General features: G+C 36.9%; 1 protein-coding gene and 1 pseudogene across 9 annotated transcripts in view; both read left to right on the top strand.

Moving 5' to 3' along the window:
- Window positions 1-19,774, top strand: part of MARK1 (microtubule affinity regulating kinase 1) — a 136,584-nt gene that overhangs the window by 87,030 nt on the left and 29,780 nt on the right. For 8 of the 9 annotated variants that reach the window (XM_054520125.2, XM_054520119.2, XM_054520114.2 and 5 more), the window contains 5 exons: window positions 1,609-1,665; window positions 3,977-4,213; window positions 4,303-4,422; window positions 16,792-16,891; window positions 17,948-18,060. In XM_054520125.2, the coding sequence (XP_054376100.1) occupies window positions 1,609-1,665; window positions 3,977-4,213; window positions 4,303-4,422; window positions 16,792-16,891; window positions 17,948-18,060 (627 nt within the window). Of the gene's footprint in view, window positions 1-1,608; window positions 1,666-2,604; window positions 3,005-3,976; window positions 4,214-4,302; window positions 4,423-16,791; window positions 16,892-17,947; window positions 18,061-19,774 lie in introns of those variants that run through there. The other variant, XM_054520146.2, reaches the window with a different exon arrangement.
- On the top strand, window positions 10,827-14,749 carry LOC100456645 (histone deacetylase 1-like; annotated as a pseudogene).

The following is a 19,774-nucleotide window of genomic DNA, read 5'->3' as shown; positions in this document are numbered from 1 at the left end:
TAGTGCATTTCATCACCTCCCCATCCCCAGATCTCCACATTTTAAAATATTTCTGTCCTTCAAGGATGGCTTAGACCAAATATCACCTCCTTCAGGAAGCATTTCCAACTGAAATTATTCTTTATTTTTTACGATTCTCTCATAAAAGGTAGAGTTCTATGATTCTACCTTGTATTATAGGGGAGTAATATATACCTCTCTATATACAATATATAGAAAGGTAATAATATATACCTCTATATATAATAATATATACCTCCATAATACAAGGTATATAGAGAATATATACCTTATTTTCTCTTCTTAATCAGATTGTAAGCGCCTTAAGGACAGAGTCCACTTAGTATTCATTTTTGTATTTGCCTAGCAACCAGCACATTTCCTTGCACATAGCAGGTACTCAATAAACTGTTGAATCAAAATGAATTAAATGGAATTGTATATTACTCATTGTGTGTTGATGATTTTGTTTTGAATTCATGTTTTCTCTGTCTTCGAACCATTTTAATATACATTAGAATAATTTTATAACACTGAAATATCAGTTTACTTCTACTTTGAAGTTTTTTTTTCCACCCATATTCCTATTAGCATGGTCATACTTCACATCACCTTTAGACTTTTAAAAAAATCTCATTTTTGTCTCTATTTGTAAATGCCTAACATTCAAACTGTTTTTATATTTAACTGAATCCACAGAATTGAATGTTCTTATGTACATTAAAATGACCGTCCTTCTATTCATCAGATGTAATTATATGTACAAAATAGTTCTTAATTGATTGCTATCAGATGCTTTCTATTTCTGTATTTTATGTAATAAACAACTATCATAGAATTGTTTATAATCTATTTCTCTCATATTTTTGGCCTTTAAACTGTTGGGTTCCTCCTTGTTTAGTCCTTTTCTCCAAAGAGCCCTTTGTGATGGTTAAAAATTATGGCTGCATACAAAATCAAGTAACAGGCCTAGAATACTTCACCTAACTGAATTAGTGACAGGTTTAAGATTGAATTTCATTTTTCCCTCTTTTCTGTTGCTGATCAAGTTTCTTTTTAAGGCTCAAAAATTTTCCTTTCTCTTTATATATGAACAGATAAATATAGATATTGCTAAATACCTCATTGATAAGTTCTTAGTGATTTGGCCTCACTAAAGAAACATGCCTTGAACACATTTGATGTAATTCCTAGAATAGAGTTTTGCTTTTTTAACTTGAGACAATTATCTTAAAATACTAATTCATGTGTGTCAAAGCTTTTATTTCAACACTGTAATAAACCATTTGACCAAAACTGTAAATTGTACACATTCAGTCACATAAACAGAGAACTATAAACGATCCCTATGAAATCTTCACAGCCTCTGACAAAGAAATATTTTATTGTATTTTAGCAAGAGAATATTACTTTTCCATATTTTCTGCATTTAACAGTGAAAGTTTCATCACTTTAATGTGTATAGTTTTCTGAACTAAAGGCATTGCATATTTATGAAATATTACCTTGAAATCCGAGTTAGTAATTTATCTAAATTGGAGGTGATTATTGGGGAAAATTGTGTTTTTTTTTAATAATTTGACTCTTTTATCCAAATATTTATTCCAGATTGTATCTGCTGTACAGTACTGTCATCAAAAGTACATTGTTCACCGTGATCTTAAGGTAAGCTTCTGAGTGTAATTTTTTTTTAAAAAATCTTTATTATTAACATATATGTAATAATAATATTAGAGCTGTCTATTTTATTGCCTAACTGTGCTGCTAGACACTATACAAGTAGTTAGTTTTTGATTCTCACAACAACTTTATGAAAGGTAATTTTTCACTGAGCAAATGAAGAAAATATGAGTGAGAAGTTTTCTAGCTTTAGAGGTTAGACGATTTGATTCACTATTAATTAGTTTGTTTTAAATGCATAGATATGGAACTTTGTTCCCAGCCAAAAGTGTGGGGACCTCAGACAGAAGCACAGTCAGAGCACAGACCCGTGTTTCCCTTACATAAGAGACAGTATTCACACTCTACCTTAAAGCTCAAAGAACTAAGGAAAGTTGTAAAACATTTTTATGAACACTAAATGCGTATAATAGTATAAATGAGCATACTTTGGAATAAGAAATGTGTAGTTAGTCAATAAATGGTTGTGCCACATAGATTTTGTTGAAAGTGGAAACACCCTGGACTAAAGTGTTTATACCTTTTTTTCCTTTTTTCTCTAATCTTCCAAATTTAATTTGCATTGTCCCTTACATAGGAGTCTTATTTTTCTTTTTTACTTTTTTCCTCATCACCTTTATCAACTACTAGCACCAGTTTAGGTTATATTTGAATATATTATCCCAAACAGTTGTCAAAAGTCAAGTCTAATTCTGTATTTTAGCTTCATTTTTCAGAGCTTATGAATTTTCTATTGCTCCAAATTTTTCTATTTCTTGGTTTCCTTCCTTGGCTATTTTAAGGGGAATCACTTCCATGATGAATGAGAAAGAAAAGAACTGTTCCCCTGCTTCTGTGTTTAACTCCCAGTTTATCATCTCATTTCTTATATGAAAAAAATCTGCAAAAAATAATCATGTTCAAAACCTTGTGTTTTCCCTCCAGTCCAGTAGAGAGAGTTTTCCTGTACATTCCTGGAAGGAGACCTCGGAACCCCTTGCAGCTCTTCTCTTCTGAGGCAGCTTGGATACTTTGATATCCATCCAGACATTTTTAGAGAGACTGAAAAAAGTCCAGCTTGCTCACAAACAGCTGCAGAAATTTACAATGACCAGGCCCTTACATCAGAACATAAAAATAACCTGGTTTTGTCACAGTTCAAAAATGTTACAATTTAATATAAATTTTTCCAAATATATGTGCTTTTATAGTATTTATGTAATAAATGATACCCTGTTTTTATTGTATATTTTGGGTTCTAGGTGTATCTGCATTTTCCAAAATAAAATGAAAACAAATATCCCAAGCTAGTATACCATAAAAAAGAAGAAAAGAAAGGTTGTGGTGGGTAGGGAGGGAAGAGATATATGATGGGCAGAGTGCTTGACTCTTATAATTGTTGGACCTTCCAGTAATATAGAGAAATCTGATTTTTGTTTTAGTCAAATTTTATTTCTTTTTGGAACCTGATAAAACACATCTACAAAGTAACCTATAACTTTGTTAGTCTATCCATCCGTTGTAATAAAGTTTAAAATAAAACATGTACAAAAGCAAGTCCTTTATTGAGTTGCTTCTGTTTACAAAACGGACATGTAAAATATTGTCTTTGAGTGATTCTGCTTTAGGATTTTGGAAAACCATCTCAAAACGTGGAAAAGTCGTTGTTTTCTATGTAAAATATACCTCAAGAAGAGAATCTAGTTTTAGAACAGCAAAACGAAGCTTAAAACAGACAAGATATAATGGAGGCTGTATTTTTTGGTCATGTTTTACTGAAACAGTACTTTGTTGAGGAAACATTCTATAAGAGAGGACAAAGGAATGAATTAGTAGTCACAGAACCCCTGACAGGCAGTTACTGTAGATATACCTTTGAGCCTTGCATTAACCAACAATACTCTATTAAAATAGAGCTCCTTTGGGTAATCATGTTGGTTTAAGTCCAGGATGGATTAGTATTATGTTCTTTAGAGTAGGTCATATTAAGGTACGCTTCCAGGATGTTTCTGACTGTGAGGAAAAAAATGAGTTTAAAATAACCTATGAAAGAAAATGGGTTTTAAATAACCTTTCTTAAGTAGTTGCATATATGCATATAAAGAGAGCTTTCCTTATGTAGTGTTAAAATTTAGTCTTATATAGATGTAATTCAGAACAGTTATGCATTGAAGTACCATACTGGGCTTCTAAATTTGATATTACATTTAGAAATGAGAGGCAAGAGATATGTAAGTTCGGAAGCTAAAACACTTTTACGAATATTTTTATTTTATGTAGGCTTTTTACATTGTTCTTTTTATTATTTTCCTCTTAGGCTGAAAACCTTCTCCTTGATGGTGATATGAATATTAAAATTGCTGACTTTGGTTTTAGTAATGAATTTACAGTTGGGAACAAATTGGACACATTTTGTGGAAGCCCACCCTATGCTGCTCCCGAGCTTTTCCAAGGAAAGAAGTATGACGGGCCTGAAGTGGATGTGTGGAGTCTGGGCGTCATTCTCTATACATTAGTCAGTGGCTCCTTGCCTTTCGATGGCCAGAATTTAAAGGTATCAGCTAAATTCTTTATTAATGTTTTATCCCCAAGTATGATTATTTCAAAAACCAGTTATAAGTGCTTTCTTTCACTTTTATTAAGGAACTGCGAGAGCGAGTTTTACGAGGGAAGTACCGTATTCCCTTCTATATGTCCACAGACTGTGAAAATCTTCTGAAGAAATTATTAGTCCTGAATCCAATAAAGAGAGGCAGCTTGGAAGTAAGTAAATTTTTGTACTCCAAATTTAAATTTTAACAATTAAAATATTCCAGGAACTGAAAAGCATTTTTCTCCTATGTTTTCTTAGGAAAATTGCCAAATTATCTAATCTGCCTTTTGTTTATAGGTAGGGAAAATTACATGACTTTTTTTCACTATTTTTTTCACTTTCAAAAGTTGCCACAGTAGCTGTCTCTAAAAACTATTATTTCCTCTTTGTTCTGCAGTGCCATATTAAATAAAAACAACACAAAAATAGAGGTTAAGTTGACTTTTAGTTAGAGAAGGAGGAAGACGTAGCCGCTGTCAGAAATTGCTTTGTCGAAAACAGAAACCTTGTTTTTAGTAAGTACTCAATAAATATTTCAAGGATAAAAGAAAATAGTGAAAATTCTAATCTAGTGAATATTTCACAGCTATATCTGACATTGATATCTAGCATTTAAAAATGTAGGGCCGGGTGCGGTGGCTCACGCCTGTAATCCCAGCACTTTGGGAGGCCGAGGTCGGCAGACTACGAGGTCAGGAGATCGAGACCATCCTGGCTAACATGGTGAACCCCCGTCTGTACTAAAAATACAAAAAATTAGCCAGACGAGGTGGCGCACGCCTGTAGTCCCAGCTACTGGGGTGGCTGAGGCAGGAGAATGGCATGAACCTGGGAGGCGGAGCTTGCAGTGAGCCAAGATCGCACCACTGCACTCCAGCCTGGGCGACAGGGCGAGACTCTATCACAAAAAAATAAAATAAAATAAAATAAAATAAAAATGTAATAGAAACCTCTCAACTTTAGTAAAGAAAATTTACAAATATTTAAGTACAACATATTGGAAACGGGCATTTCATTTCTTAACACACTGTTGTGTTGCCTACATACATTCCATATGTGAGGTTATTTATAATAATAGACACTATTATAAATGGACTAAGTATGTTACAGCCAGGCAAGTTCACATAGCCAAAATGTCTACTATTTTTTTTCTTCTGGCACTGCAATTAGAATAATTTATTTCTTAAGTATTTTGCCCATCTGTTTTTAAGAATGATATTTTAGCCTTTACTAAGATAATTTCAGAGATTCAGCATGCATTATTCACTAGTACTTTCTGTCTTCTTTTATTTGCCTTAATAGAAAGGGTAGAGAATTCAGAGAATTAACCTCATATAAACTGTACTTTTTTAGTGTAGCAATGGGGCTTTCTGGCACGGACTTCATGCTGCTTAGGAGGCAGCCTTATAGTGAGCCATCCCTGTGTACAGAGCTCTCAGGTTAGTGTGGGCTTTGTAATTTTATTTCCACAAATATTTTTCAGTAGAAGATACAGCATGTTTTGTTGGAAGTTAAGGGATGGCGACTTCCATTGGGAAATTATTTTAAATGCTTTGTGTCAGTTCATTAATGATCATGTTTTTTTACTGAATTATTTGTTTAAATGTGATTAGTTATAGCTTATGAGTTTTGTGGGCTTTTCCCCCCTTTTTGGGGTAAAAAAATATGAGGTAATGCTTTAATAGAGAACATGTACTATATAATGCCCACTTTTATATCACTTATTTTGAAAGCTTTCCATCATTATTCATAAAAAAATTAGGTGAAATATTTAAAAAGCTAGAATTGTTGACTCTCATATCAGTTCTAAAATAATGAACTTTAGAAAACATGTTTTGTAATCCTGTTTTGTGACTAACTTTTATCATAAGAACCCCACTTTACCTGAGTGACACAATAAAATGCCCAGAGTTGAAGCAGCAGCTTAGCTAATGAGCAGAGCATAAAGAACATACAAAAACTATTTTGGGGGAATAGATATTACAGATCTCTGTGGACAGTAGGTAAGATGTGCTTATGTCTTAAAGATGATTAATTTATAGTAGCCAAACACTTTAGTCTTTTATCATTAGTAACATGTTGAGGATTAAAATATTAGAGTGCTTTGAGTTGAATTTAAAAGCCAAATTTTTATTACTAAAATATTTGATCATCAGAAGCCCACTCTAATATATTTCAGTAAAGTCTGCAACTTTCTGTTCCAGCTTACCAAAACAAAGTTTTTCAGCTATGAAACCATGAGTCCCCACTGGAAATATTATCATAATATTATAGATATTACTATACAAAGGCTGATTTGCTTCACAGTTCCCAGAAATGACTTTCCAGGGAAACTTGACACCATTTTTTAAAAAAGAAGTATTTCTTATACCATAACTTAAGAAACTCTCCTAGAAATATTGGTGACTTCAAAAATTGTTAGTCTTCACTTTTATTTTTTATACCAATTTTATTAGCTTTACAGTAAAAAATCTGTAAACTTTTTTAAAGGTATTTTCAAAATACTCATCTTTATTATGTAAACATAACATTTTATGTGTTAGTAATGTTTTATATTATGTTCCATTCCTTTTTTTAACCTTAGAAGCTTTTGATATGCACTTCTTGCTTTGTCATAAGAATGCACTCCTTCCTTTTTAATAGCTATGTTATTCTCCTTGGGTTACATATCAGAATTTATTTCACTATTCCCTGCTTATTGCACATCTGAGTTGTTTCCATTGTTTTTGATAATAAACAATGTGGTATACATTTTTCCCCTTTGGGATATATGCTTAGATAAATTCTTCAGAGTGGAATTACTGGGTCAAAGGGTGTAAGTGATTGGATAGCTCTTTTTATCATTGCCAAAAGATGTGTGTGACCCAAGGATTTTGAATGTACCTATTCTCCATAGCCTGATTCAATAATGGTTACAAATTCTAGTATTTGATGCCTTGCTTTAATTTGTATTTCTTTTATTAGCAACAAAATGGAATATTTTTAATGAATAGTTTGTGCTTCTTCATGTATAAGCTCTCAGTGTCTTTTAACTACTTGTCTTAAGGAGTCTGGTTAATAAGCCTCATAGATTTGTACCAACTTTGCATATTTTAATATAAAATATTTTTCTGCTAATTTCCACATTTAAAAACAATGGAACATCATGAATGTTTTTTCAGTGTTACTTTAGTGTCATGAATTATTGATTAGAGTATCCTCTAGTCTTTCTTCACTATATATTTTGCTAATATTGAAATTTGACTTAGAGAATTTTACATGGTTGCATATTGTTTCAAACTTATTTAACTTACCTTTCTGTTGCTACCAGACATAACTGTATATTTTATTAAAGTGTTTCTTAAAGATTCATAAGTTAAATGCCTTATTTATCATCTGTGAAAATAAAAATTAATGAAATTAGTTTCACATTCTACTAGGCCTATAGTTTGTTTCTAGGCATAAGCAAGCAGTTATATAATTTTTTCAGGTTATATATGTGAATGCTGTCAGCTCTTTCTAATTGTACTAGTCTGGAACTTCCATGTGTTATACTGTTCTCTCATAATGAAGACATTATGATTTTAAAAGGATTTGTGCTTTATGTTGTACACTAGGGTTTTTTTAACCCATTTATTGGAATATTAGTATGTCTAGATTTTTTTATTAGAAAGAAACTGAAAAACTTTTCTGCTTTCCCTGTTTTGTATGTGTTCGTTCATTTTTCCAGTCTTTGACCAAGATGGACTATATTACCTTTCAAAACAATGCAAAATTTGAGCCTGAAGCAAAGCTCCTCTTATTGCCCTCTCTTTGTCATTGTTGCTCCTCCCATAAAAGTGTTTATTTTGACTTTTGATACTTAATTTTTCAGCTGTTAACTAAAATAATCTTTAGTCTTGTTTATGTCTGCCAAATGACAGTAAAGCAAAAAAAAAAATTCATAATTTTTTAATGAAAGATTTCTGTGTACAAATTCAGAAGCATATAGTATATTTTACAAAGGTTGAAATCATTTAAGTAAAATTATTTCTGTCTGGCCGTTCTAAATTCCATATTTTTAAAATGTGCACCTCAGGCCAGGCTTGATGGCTCATGACTGTAATCCAAATACTTTGGGAGGCCAAGGCGGGCAGATCACCCAAGTCCAGGAGATCGAGACCAACCTGGGCAACATGGAAAAACCCTGTCTCTACATTAGCCAGGTGTGGTGTCACACATCTGTAGTCCTAGCTACTCGGGAGGCTGAAGCACGAGGATTGCTTGAGCCCAGGAGGTTGAGGATGCTGTAAGCCATGATTGCGCCACTGGACTGCAGCCAGGATGACAGAACAAGACCCTGTCTCCAAATAAGATAAAATAAATGTACACCTAAGTATAGAGTGTATATTTCCCATAGCTAGTTTAATTCTTTAATTCGTCTAATCAATTATTTTGTTAATATAACTCTCAGGCAGTCATTTATGTTCATTGGCACTGATGGCTAGAGTAAACTTTGTTTTGTTAATTTTGGAATTGTTTTTGTCCTCTAGTTTCTCATGAGATACCTGAAATGAAATCGGAGTGGATGAGTTTATTCAGCTAGTTCCTATGTCTAGTGCAGTTTGTTGGCCTAATTCTTTATACCATGCCTGAAACCACCCAGACTCGGGTTACATGAGCTCTCTCCTGTCACCCAGTACCTCCATTTTCTGGGAACGTTTCTCCCTCAACTTTTAATGTTAACTCTTTTGGTTACCATGAAAGAATTTTACATACCCATGAGGTTCACACAACTAAGGGCAGGTAGTCCATATCTCTCTTCCCTTTCATGTATCCATACTTTGTTGCTTTCTATGCTTTACTTTTGGAAAAAGACCCTCAGATTTTGAGTTAACAGAGTTAAACCCCCACATCTTCCCTTTCTTAAGGAGATCTTCTTTCCAACCTTTATCTTCCATTCTGAGAAGATTACTTTTATTCTGCTTTGAAATACAACTGTTGTTGTGAGACAAACTGCTAAGTAGACTCTTGGTGATTTCCAGTGACTAGAATAATAATAATAAAGGGAAACAAAACTGTTGATTCTCTCATTGCTGCCCAATTCTGTTGATTCTCTCATTGCTGCCCAATTCTCTTTCCTTATCACTGCATTTTCTACTTTTTCTGACTCAGCCTAGCCTCAAATCTAGTTTTACGTGAGGATTAGCAGTCAGTCCTTCTGTGTCCAGCTATTGTTTTTTTTCCCATGCCAATTATAAAATGTATAAAATGTATTCTTTCATTGTATACAGTCTGTGTGCTTAGTAAAAGAAGGGTGCCTCCTCACTGTTCCTCACATCCTTCTGCCATGACTTTGCACCATTCCAAATACTGCTTGTATTTCAAATCAGTTTACATCCTGCCCCCTTACAGTTCCTTCCCTGAAAATCCCAGCCCACACTTCGAGTTGTTCTTTTGGTCTTTATTAAAACTCACTGCTAATAGCACAACTTTAAATAGTTAATTCTGTTGTGTATTCAAATAGTTTTGGCTGACACCTGTAATCCTAGCACTTTGGGAGGCCCAAGCGGGCAGATCACCTGAGGTCAGGAGTTTAAGACCAGCCTGGCCAACATGATGAAACCCTGTCTCTACTAAAAATACAAAAATTAGCTGGCCATGGTGGTGAGCGCCTTTAATCCCAGCTACTCGGGAGGCTGAGGCAGGAGAATCGCTTGAACCTGGGAAGTGGAGGTTGCAGTGAACTGAGATCGCGCCACTGCACTCCAGCCTGGGAAACAGAATGAGATTCCATCTCAAAAAAAAAAAAAAATAGGTTGGGCACGGTGGCTCACGCCTGTAATCCCAGCACTTTGGGAGGCCGAGGTGGGTGGATCACCTGAGGTCGGGAGTTCGAGAGCCTGACCAACATGGAGAAACCCCATATCTATTAAAGATACAAAATCAACCAGGCATGGTCCCCATGCCTGTAATCCCAGCTACTCCGGAGGCTGAGGCAGGAGAATCGCTTGAACCTGGGAGGGCGGAGGTAGCAGTGAGGCGAGATTGTGCCACTGCACTCCAGCCTGGGTGACAGAGCAAAACTCTGTCTCAAAAAAAAAAATTAAAAAAGTTTTAGATTTCATAAGTAAATCTCATTTCCCCAGATAACAAACAAATCACTTAGGGGTTTGATCCATGTATATATTTTTTCTGACAGGAACATGTGGATATGAAGTGAGCACCAAATAAATACAACTTAACTGAGAAACATCAGAAAGTTATTTTCATTTTCCTTCTAATTGCTTATCTCTCAGCTATCAAATCTGCTGTTGCTCCTATATTTCTTGCTTAATTTGTAGAAACCATATTCTACCAGGCACCTGGTTTAAAATTCTCAGAACTCTCTTGTATTCCATCCATTCCCTCAGAACCAAAATGAATCTTGTCATCAAGTGCAATAGATTCTATTTCTGGTTTCTTTCTTCCATTTCCTCATGTCTAGTTCAGTCCTCTGTTCTCTTTCCTGGACATTATAACAACTTCGTAAGGTGTCTTCTTGTTGCTAATCTCTGGATTCTGTCTTACCCAGGGATCTTGTAGCAACATTATTTTAAAACACTACCTTGTTCAAAAACAGGCATCTGTAGTGAGAAAAACAGCATATAAGGCACAGCCTTTGTCCTCAAGGACTTTAAATAACATGAAGGAGATAAACCTCTACATAACTAACTGTAATCAAAGGTAGAGTTTAATAACAGTAACACTAGGATATAAGCAGAGTTCCATGGGAACACAGGAGAAGGACAGATGAGTGATTAAGACGAGGTTTTATTCATTCAATTTACAAATATGTACTGACCATTTAGTGCTGGGTACTTTTAGGTGCTGGATATGCAATACTGAACAAACCAGACATGGATCATTCTTTGATTGGGTTTATGGTCCAGTGGTGGAGATACATGATTAACAGGTAAACCAAAATATTACATAACAACAAGCTACATTCAATTGTAGGCAAAGATCAGGGTGCCATGAAAGAGAGTAACGGAGAGAGTAACAGAAAGGTCCCAGACTTTATGTGGTCATTTTGAAATAAAAAGGAACTTAGGTGGGAAGATAGGGGAAAACATTCTAGGCAAATATCCTTGTCTTTTATTCCACTGAGAAAATAGAAACCAAAAGTCATGAGTACTCTTCACTTCCCATTCCCATACCTTAAACATTACTGTTGAGACCAGCTGATGGGAGGGATGGGAGGCAAGCAAGATGACGCAGACACAGGGCACCAGGAGGAAAGTCTGTTACTATTACGACAGGGATGTTGGAAATTACTATTATAGACAAGACCATCCAATGAAGCCTCACCAAATCTACTACTCACAATTTGCTGCCCAGCTATGGTCTCCACTGAAAAATAGAAATCTGTCACCCTCACAAACCCAGTACTGAGGAGATGACCAAGTACCACAGGGATGACTACATTAAATTCTTGCGCTCCATCCGTTCAGATTACATGTTCGAGCACAGCAAGCAGATGCAGATTCAGCGTCGGCAAGGACTGTCCAGTATTAGTTGGCCTGTTTGAATTCTTACAGTTGTCTACTGGTGGCTCTGTGGCAAGTGCTGTGAAACTTAATAAGCAGCAGATAGACATCGCTGTGAATTGGGCTGGGGGCCTGAACCATGCCAAGAAGCCTCTGGCTTCTATTACATCAATGACATCTGGCTTCTATTACATCAATGACATTGTCTTGGCCATCCTGGAACTGCTAACCTATCACCAGAGGGTGCTGTATATTGACATTGATATTCACCACGGCGATGGGATGGAGGAGGCCTTCTATACCACAGACTGGGTCATGACTATGTCTTCTCCTAAGTATGGAGAGAACTTTTCAGGAACTAGGGACCTACAGGATACTGGGGCTGGCAAAGGCAAGTATTATGCTATTAACTACCTGCTCTGAGATGGGATTGACGACAAGTCCTATGAGGCCATTTTCAAGCTGGTCACATTCAAAGTAATAGAGATGTTCCAGCCTAGTGCAGTGCTCTTACAGTGTGACTCAGACTCCTTATCTGGGGACTGGTTAGGTTGCTTCAATCTGATCATCAAAGCACATGCCGGCCTGTTGTGGTGGCTCTTGCCTGTTCTCAGCATTTTGGGAGGCCCAGGCAGGAGGATCACTTGAGGTCAGAAGTTTGACACCAGCCTGGCAAACATGGTGGAACCCTGCATCTACTAAAAATACAAAAATTAGTCAGACGTGGTGGTGCACTTCTGTAATCCCAGCTATTCGGGAGGCTGAGTCATGAGAATCGCTTGCACCCTAGAGGCGGAGGTTGCAGTGAGCTGATTGCACCAGGGCACTCCAGCCTGGAGAATTGAGTGAGACTCCATCTCAAAAAAAAAAGGGGTGGGGGGGCGTATGCCAAGTGTATGGAATTTGTCAAGAGCTTTAACTTGCCTATGCTAATGCTGGGAGGAAGTGGTTCCATCATTTGTAATGTTGCCTAGTGCTGGACATATGAGACAGGTGTGGCCCTGGATACAGAGATCCCTAATGAGCTTCCATACGGCGACTACTTGGAATAGTTTGGACCAGATTTCAAGCTCCGCATCAGTCCTTCCAGTATGACTAACCAGTACACGAATAGTACTTGGAGAAGATAAACAGCGACTGTTTGAGAACCTGAGAATGCTGCCCCACACACCTGGGTCCAAATGCAGGTGATTCCAGAGGATCCGTCCCTGAGGAGAGTGGCGATGAGAGCGAAGAAGACCCTGACAAATGGATCTCGATCTGTTCCTCTGACAAACGAATTGCCTATGAGGAAGAGTTCTCTGACTCTGATGAGGTGAGAGAGGGTGGCCGCAAGAACTCTTCCAACTTCAAAAAAGCCAAGAGAGTCAAAACAGGATGGAAAAGAGAAAGACCTAGATGAGAAGAGCGAAGTCACAGAAGAGGAGAAAACCAAGGAGGAGAAGCCAGAAGCCAAAAGGGTCAAGGAGGAGGTCAGGTTGGCCTGAGCAGACCTCTCCAGCTCTGGCTTCTTGCCAAGTCCCCTGCCTTTCTCCACCAACACCTCAGATTTTATACTTTGTATTTCTCTGTGTATTTATAGGAAAGTTTATTAAATATAAATATCCCCAGGGACTAGACAGAAACCAAGGCCCTGAGCCCAGGGCAGCTATGCTGGGTGAACTCTTCTAGGAGCTGCCTTGCCACCCATCCTTCCATCCTTCCCCAGTTCTTAACTTTGAACCATAAAGAGTACCAGGTTTGGGTGAAAGGGATACTTTCATGCAACCATAAGACAAAATCCTGAAATGCCAAATGCCTGTTTAGTAGCTTTGGAAAGGTACCCTTATTGAACATTCTAGAAGGGGTGGCCAGGTCTTCAAGGGTCTCCTGTTCTTTTCAGGCTCCTAATGTAACATCAGCCATTTTTAGATTGGCTCTGTTCTCATACCTTCCCAGTGGCCTCAGGTGAGCCAAGAAACTCACACTGCCTGCCCTTTGTCTTCCCCTAATTCTGCAGGTGGAGGTTGGTGGTCTAGTTTCCTTTTTGAGATACCGTTTTCATTTTTGAGACTCTTTGTAATAAAATGGTACATTTCTATACAAAAAAAAATTAAATTAACTGTTCAGACCCCATCTCTCCCCACGGCTTGTCACAGTGGAAAGATGTCTTTTTTTGAAGACATCACTCACTCATCTGTTTGCTGGATTTGGTGACTATCTACCTTCCTTCTCAGTGTCTCACCCCTTCAAAAAGGCTCTCTTTTCTGTAACCAACTGAACCTTGTCTCTATCGACTCCTTTTCCTCAGCTTTTATACATACGTGAATCTCTTCCACTAAAAAAGGCATCCTTCAACCCGGCAATCCCCTTTCAGTGCTGCCATCTTGCTCCTCCTTTGTAGTGAGCCCTTTTGAAGAGTATCGACACTTAAACCATCACCCATTCCTCATCAATCCATTTACTTTCTGGTTCCTAATGCCACCACTCCACTGAAACTTCCCCCAGCAAAGTCCCCCATCTCTGTTGCTAAACACAAGGGGCTACTTATTTAGGCGTCACCTTATTTGACCATTTGGCTATATTTGACAGGACAGCACTCTCTCCTCTTCGAAGAACTCTTTCCTTGCCTTCCATGTCATGCTGTGTGGGTTTTTCTTTTTGGATTTCTTTTCTTTCTAACCTCGAAATACTAGTGTTCCTTGAGGCTGTACTCTGAGCCCTCTTCTATTCATTCTTACACTATTCATTCTTCCTGGAGAATCCCACCCAGCCCACAACTTTTGTACAGCATCCTCTGTAGGCTAAGGATTCCTGAGTCTCAATCCCTAGCCTTCCAAGAGAATATGAATTCTCTAGAAAGTTTAATTTAAAAATGTATCATGTGGCCGGACATGGTGACTCATGCCTATAATCCCAGCACTTTGGGAAGCCGAGGCAAGCAGATCGCTTGAACCCAAGAGTTCCAGCCTGGGCAACATAGTGAGACCCTGTCTTTAAAAAAAAAAAAAAAAAATCATGTGACGATGACCTCTGGAAAAGCCTCCAATCCAGCACAGCAGTATTCTTAAGAGATTCCAGTTGTTAGAGATCTGCCCTGGATTTCTTATTTTCTGGTGATTAGCTTTAGGTAGATATTAATAAATGAGGGGAAGGTACCTGGGCAGTCAAGAAATTAGCCTTCAAAAGATATATATATGGGAAGTTATTTTTCTAATTAGTGGAATATTAGCAAGTAAAGTTTGAAGATGGAGAATGTACTTTACAGGACCTGGAAAAAGCAATTAATATATCAGCACCTAAAATGAAAACCTAAAATTCTGTAGTAATAAAAAGTGAACAATCTTTCTAAATTAGTACAGAATTATTCAAATAAGTTTCTTCCAGTTTCCCATTGCCTGACCATGAGTATAGTAAATTCTCTACTAGATTGCCTTTTTTTTTTGGTGGTGGTGGTAAAAAACACATAACATATATTTACCCTCAACAACTTCTAAGTGTGTATCACAGTGTCGTTAACTATGTGTACATTGTTGTACAACAGATCTCCAGAACTTTTTCATCTTGTGTGACTAAAACTCTGTACTCATTGAACAAATCCTCATTTCTCCCTCATCAGCCCCAGCAATCACCATTCTATTATACTTTATGTTCCTGTGAGTTTAACTACTTTAGATAATCTGTATAGGTAGAATCATGCAGTATTTGTCTTTCTGTGATTGGCTTATTTCACTTAGCATAATGTCCGCAAGGTTCATCCATGTTGTAACATATAACAGGATTTCTTTTAAGGCTGAATAATATTTATTTGTATTTATGTACCACATTTTCTTTATCAATTCATTTGTCAATGGACATTTAGGTTCCTTCCACATCTTGGCTTTTGTGACTAATGCTGCAGTGAATATAAGTTTCTGAATATCTCTTTGATATTCTGCTTTCAGTTTTTTTGGATAAATACCCAGAAGTGGGATTACTGGATCATATGGTAGTTCTATTTTTAATTTTTTGAGGAACCTCTGTACTGTTTTCCATAGCAGCTGCACCATTTTAGATTCCTACCAGCAGTTCACAGGGGTTTCAATTTCTCCACATGCTCACCAACACTTGTTTCCTGTTTTTTGATAGTGGCCATCCTAATGAGTGGCCATCCTAATGAGTATAGTGGCCATCCTAATGAGTATAAGGTGATAGCTCACTATGGTTTTGAGTTCCCTGATGACTAGTGATGTTGAGCATCTTTTCACACAGCAAGCATGCTTGTTGGCCACTTACGTATCTTTTTTGGAGAAATATCTATTAATTACTTTGCCCATTTTTTATTCAGGTTATTTGTTTTGATGTTATTGAATTGCAGGCATTCTTTACATATTCTGAATATTTACTCCTTATCCAGTATATGTTTTGCAAATATTTTTCCCATTCTGTAGCTGGCCCCCACAAGGTTGCCTTTTAACAGCCCAGAACTGTCTGTTATTTCACAGCCTTAGCTTAATCTGACTCTGGTAATTCACATCAACCCCAGCTTGATTCTTACCTAATTCCTAACTCTAGATTTTAAATTTTGACTGCCTTCCCTTCCCACATTATCTTAGCTATCTTTATTGATAGCTTTACTGCTAACCCTGATTTTCATTCCCCATGACCTCTTCTTTACTAATATTTTAGTAAATGATGATTTTAAAATAAGACATACATTTGGCATAAACCAGGAAAAAATTATAATCTCTGTATTAATCTTAAATGTAAAAATCTAAAGCAGAAGTTAAAATCTGCTTTATAAGAAGTTAAGTTCTTATGTTAAAATATCCAAATTTGAAAATATTCCCTTTGAAGGAATAAGAGAGGCATGCTATTTTGAATCAATGCATTTGGTGAGTGTGTAGGAAGATAGTCATAGTTGTTGTGTGTGTGTCCCAAAGTCTTACACCTCTTTTTGGCCCACTAATCAAACTAGAAATGTCACGTGAAACTTCTTGAGTGAACTAATAATTTTACATTTGCTAAAATAGAGCTATAATAAGTGGCTGAATGTTCTGATTGACCACACATAATGTAGAGTTTATTTCCTAGCAAATAATGAAAGATCGATGGATGAATGTTGGTCATGAAGAAGAAGAACTAAAGCCATATACTGAGCCTGATCCAGATTTCAATGACACAAAAAGAATAGGTAAGTATTTAAACATGGTAAGAAGTGCTGTCCCTAGGCAACAAGTAAGAGTCCTTTAGTGTGCCAAAATAGTGTTTAAGGGTATAAATAGGAAGCAATTTTTATTTGAAAAATACTTGCATTATCATTTTATGATAATACACTGAAAATTATATATTTCAAGTTCCCTAATTTGTTCTCATATATATTATGGTCTCATTCAATGTTTGACAACAGTGATATAAAACTTAATGTAAATAAATCGAATTCTTTCCTTTCAGTGGTGCCCAGCAGGAGGAATCGCTGATGTAACTATCAGCACTGATCAGACTGATAAGTATCAGTGAACATAGCATGTATTTTAACCAAAGATGTAGAGGCACCGAATTAAGAGTTGAACACTTTGGCTCTCCCTTTCTTTTTCCATTGTCTTAGCAATGTTTATTCTCCCTCCTCACTCGTCCTGCTACTGCCCATACCCAGCCAGAGCTCTCCTAACTTGTTCTCTTCATTTCACAATCCCTTCCCAAAGCCATCATTTAGTCTCAACTGAGTCATCTCAGCTGTGTTCCTATCTGGCTTGAGGGCAGAGTGGCAGGGGAGAGCATTTTAGGGTGTTAGGAACCTGATCAGAAAAACCATGGAAATTCAGATCTCCCAAAGAAGAGTCAACCTACTGCAAATCAGAGAGCAGAAATTGTTAAGAGATGAAAGAAACCACTTCACTAGTAGCTGAGGATGAGAGAAAGACAGAGAATTTTGTGTGTAACAAAGACTGACATGTCTTAGACTGGACAAAGAAAGTTAGCTCAGGAATGTATTAGGCAATGAGAAATTAAGTGGGCCCATTAATATATTAACAATGATGTAGGTAATTTCTGCATGTAAAATTATCATTGTACAATATCTGTGAACATATGGTATCCGTAGGTGAATAATCCAGAAGTTTTTAAAACTACACTTTAAATTTTCATGACTAAGTTTTCGTATTCAAAGTTGGCAAACTTGCCCGTTTTTGTTGATTTGTTTATGAAAATAAAACCATTTTCAGAAAATTTCTCTTTTTTAAATTTCTAGACATTATGGTCACCATGGGCTTTGCACGAGATGAAATAAATGATGCCTTAATAAATCAGAAGTATGATGAAGTTATGGCTACTTATATTCTTCTAGGTAGAAAACCACCTGAAGTAAGTTTTTCACCTTTTCAAATTACTGCGAATTATTTCTTGAGCTAATATATTAGTAAATATATTCTTGTGGAATCAAAAATAATGTAAACATCCTACCCTAACATTCTTATTTATTGGAATTCAAAAATCAAGATGTTAAATTATGAACTGGTTTTATTTCTGGGTACCAAGAGAGATTTTATGAAAGAATAGGTCTACTGTCTTTCTTAGCTCCAAGAGCCACCATTCACAGCCTGGCCTTTGAGAATGGCCCCCACAGCTTGTGCATCCAAATGTAACAGTCCCACCAAAGGTAATATGGTTATTCCAGGTGTGCAGAAAAGACAGTGAGTGAAACATGAGGAAGTGATAGCATTTAAAATAAAATGTATGTCTTAAAGGATTTTTAAAAGAGGTAACTCCAGGAAAGGTTATTTGATGATATTTCGCCTTATAAAGTGTCAAGTGACTGATGCTTTCAATTGGGAATTCTCAAGGCCAGGAGAACTATAATAAGAAGATAGATTCAGGAAATAACTGTATACAAATGGTGAACCATGTCAGTCAGTTTTGCATTGCTATAAAGAAGTACCTGCGACTGGGTAATTTATAAAGAAGTTTATTTGACTCACAGTACTGCAGGCTGCATACAAAGCCATAGTGTTGGCATCTGCTTCTGGTAAGGGCCTCAGGAAGCTTACAGACATGATGGAAGGTGAGGGGGAGCCAGCATGTCACATGGCAAAAGGGAACAGGTGAGAGGTGGGGGAGGTGCCACGCTCTTTTAAATAACCAGATCTAGTGTGAACCCGTAGAGGGAGAACTTGTTACCATGAGGACAGCACCAGGCCATTCATGAAGGGTCCACCTTCATGACTCAAATACCTCCCTCTAGGCCCACTCCAACATTGGAGGTCACACTTCAACATGAGATTTGGAGGGGACAGAGCATCCAAACCATATCATGAAGCATAAAAGCAAATGATTCTTTAGGAAAACAAATATAAAGGCTATACATCGAGAGTCAAGAACAGATCATAGGGCATTAACAATTTATTGGAAGTTAGACATCTGTGGGAGGTATTTTAGAGACAAAAAGCTGAAATTATTTATAATTCCGTAGTAACTGTTAATGGAGCAGTGCATTCCAGCTGACATATTTTGAACCTTTATTGTACCAGAAACGATGCTGGGTACTGTGAATAGAAGGACGAGAAAGTCTCTGCTCTCAAGGAGCCCTTAGTCTAGAGGCGAGGTGAGCAGTTAATAGTATGGTACAGTATGTGTTCTGATTTGGGGGATGCACAGCATACTCTCGGAGCATATAGGTGGACATGTACCTACAACAGGCTAAGGTCAGACCCACCAAGGCAGGTCTGTGTGACATGTAAGAAGTAGAATTAACAGTAGTACTTGGGGACCAGTTGGAAATAAGAGATCAGAGCCCATGAGATTTCCAATATGGATGACTGTGTAAGCACATTTGCCAAGATAGGAAAGGTACAGATTTCACGGGGAAGAGGGGAAGTTCAATTTGAGATGGTTGAATTTGAGATTCCTGTTGGATGGAGCTGTCTATTAGGCATTTGGATATAAAGATCTGAATTGGAGGGAGAGATTTGAACAATTAATAGATTTGGAGTCTTCATTAGAGGGGAACACATTGCACACAGTTGTGTGCCAGGAACTGTTCTAAGGACTTTACAAATATTAATTAATCTAATCCTCCCAG

The sequence above is a fragment of the Pongo abelii genome, chromosome 1 (genome assembly GCF_028885655.2).
Source record: "Pongo abelii isolate AG06213 chromosome 1, NHGRI_mPonAbe1-v2.0_pri, whole genome shotgun sequence".
In the NCBI taxonomy this organism is placed as follows: Eukaryota; Metazoa; Chordata; class Mammalia; order Primates; family Hominidae; genus Pongo; species Pongo abelii.
Note: the sequence above shows the minus strand (reverse complement) of the source record. Positions and strands in the feature narration are given on the sequence as shown.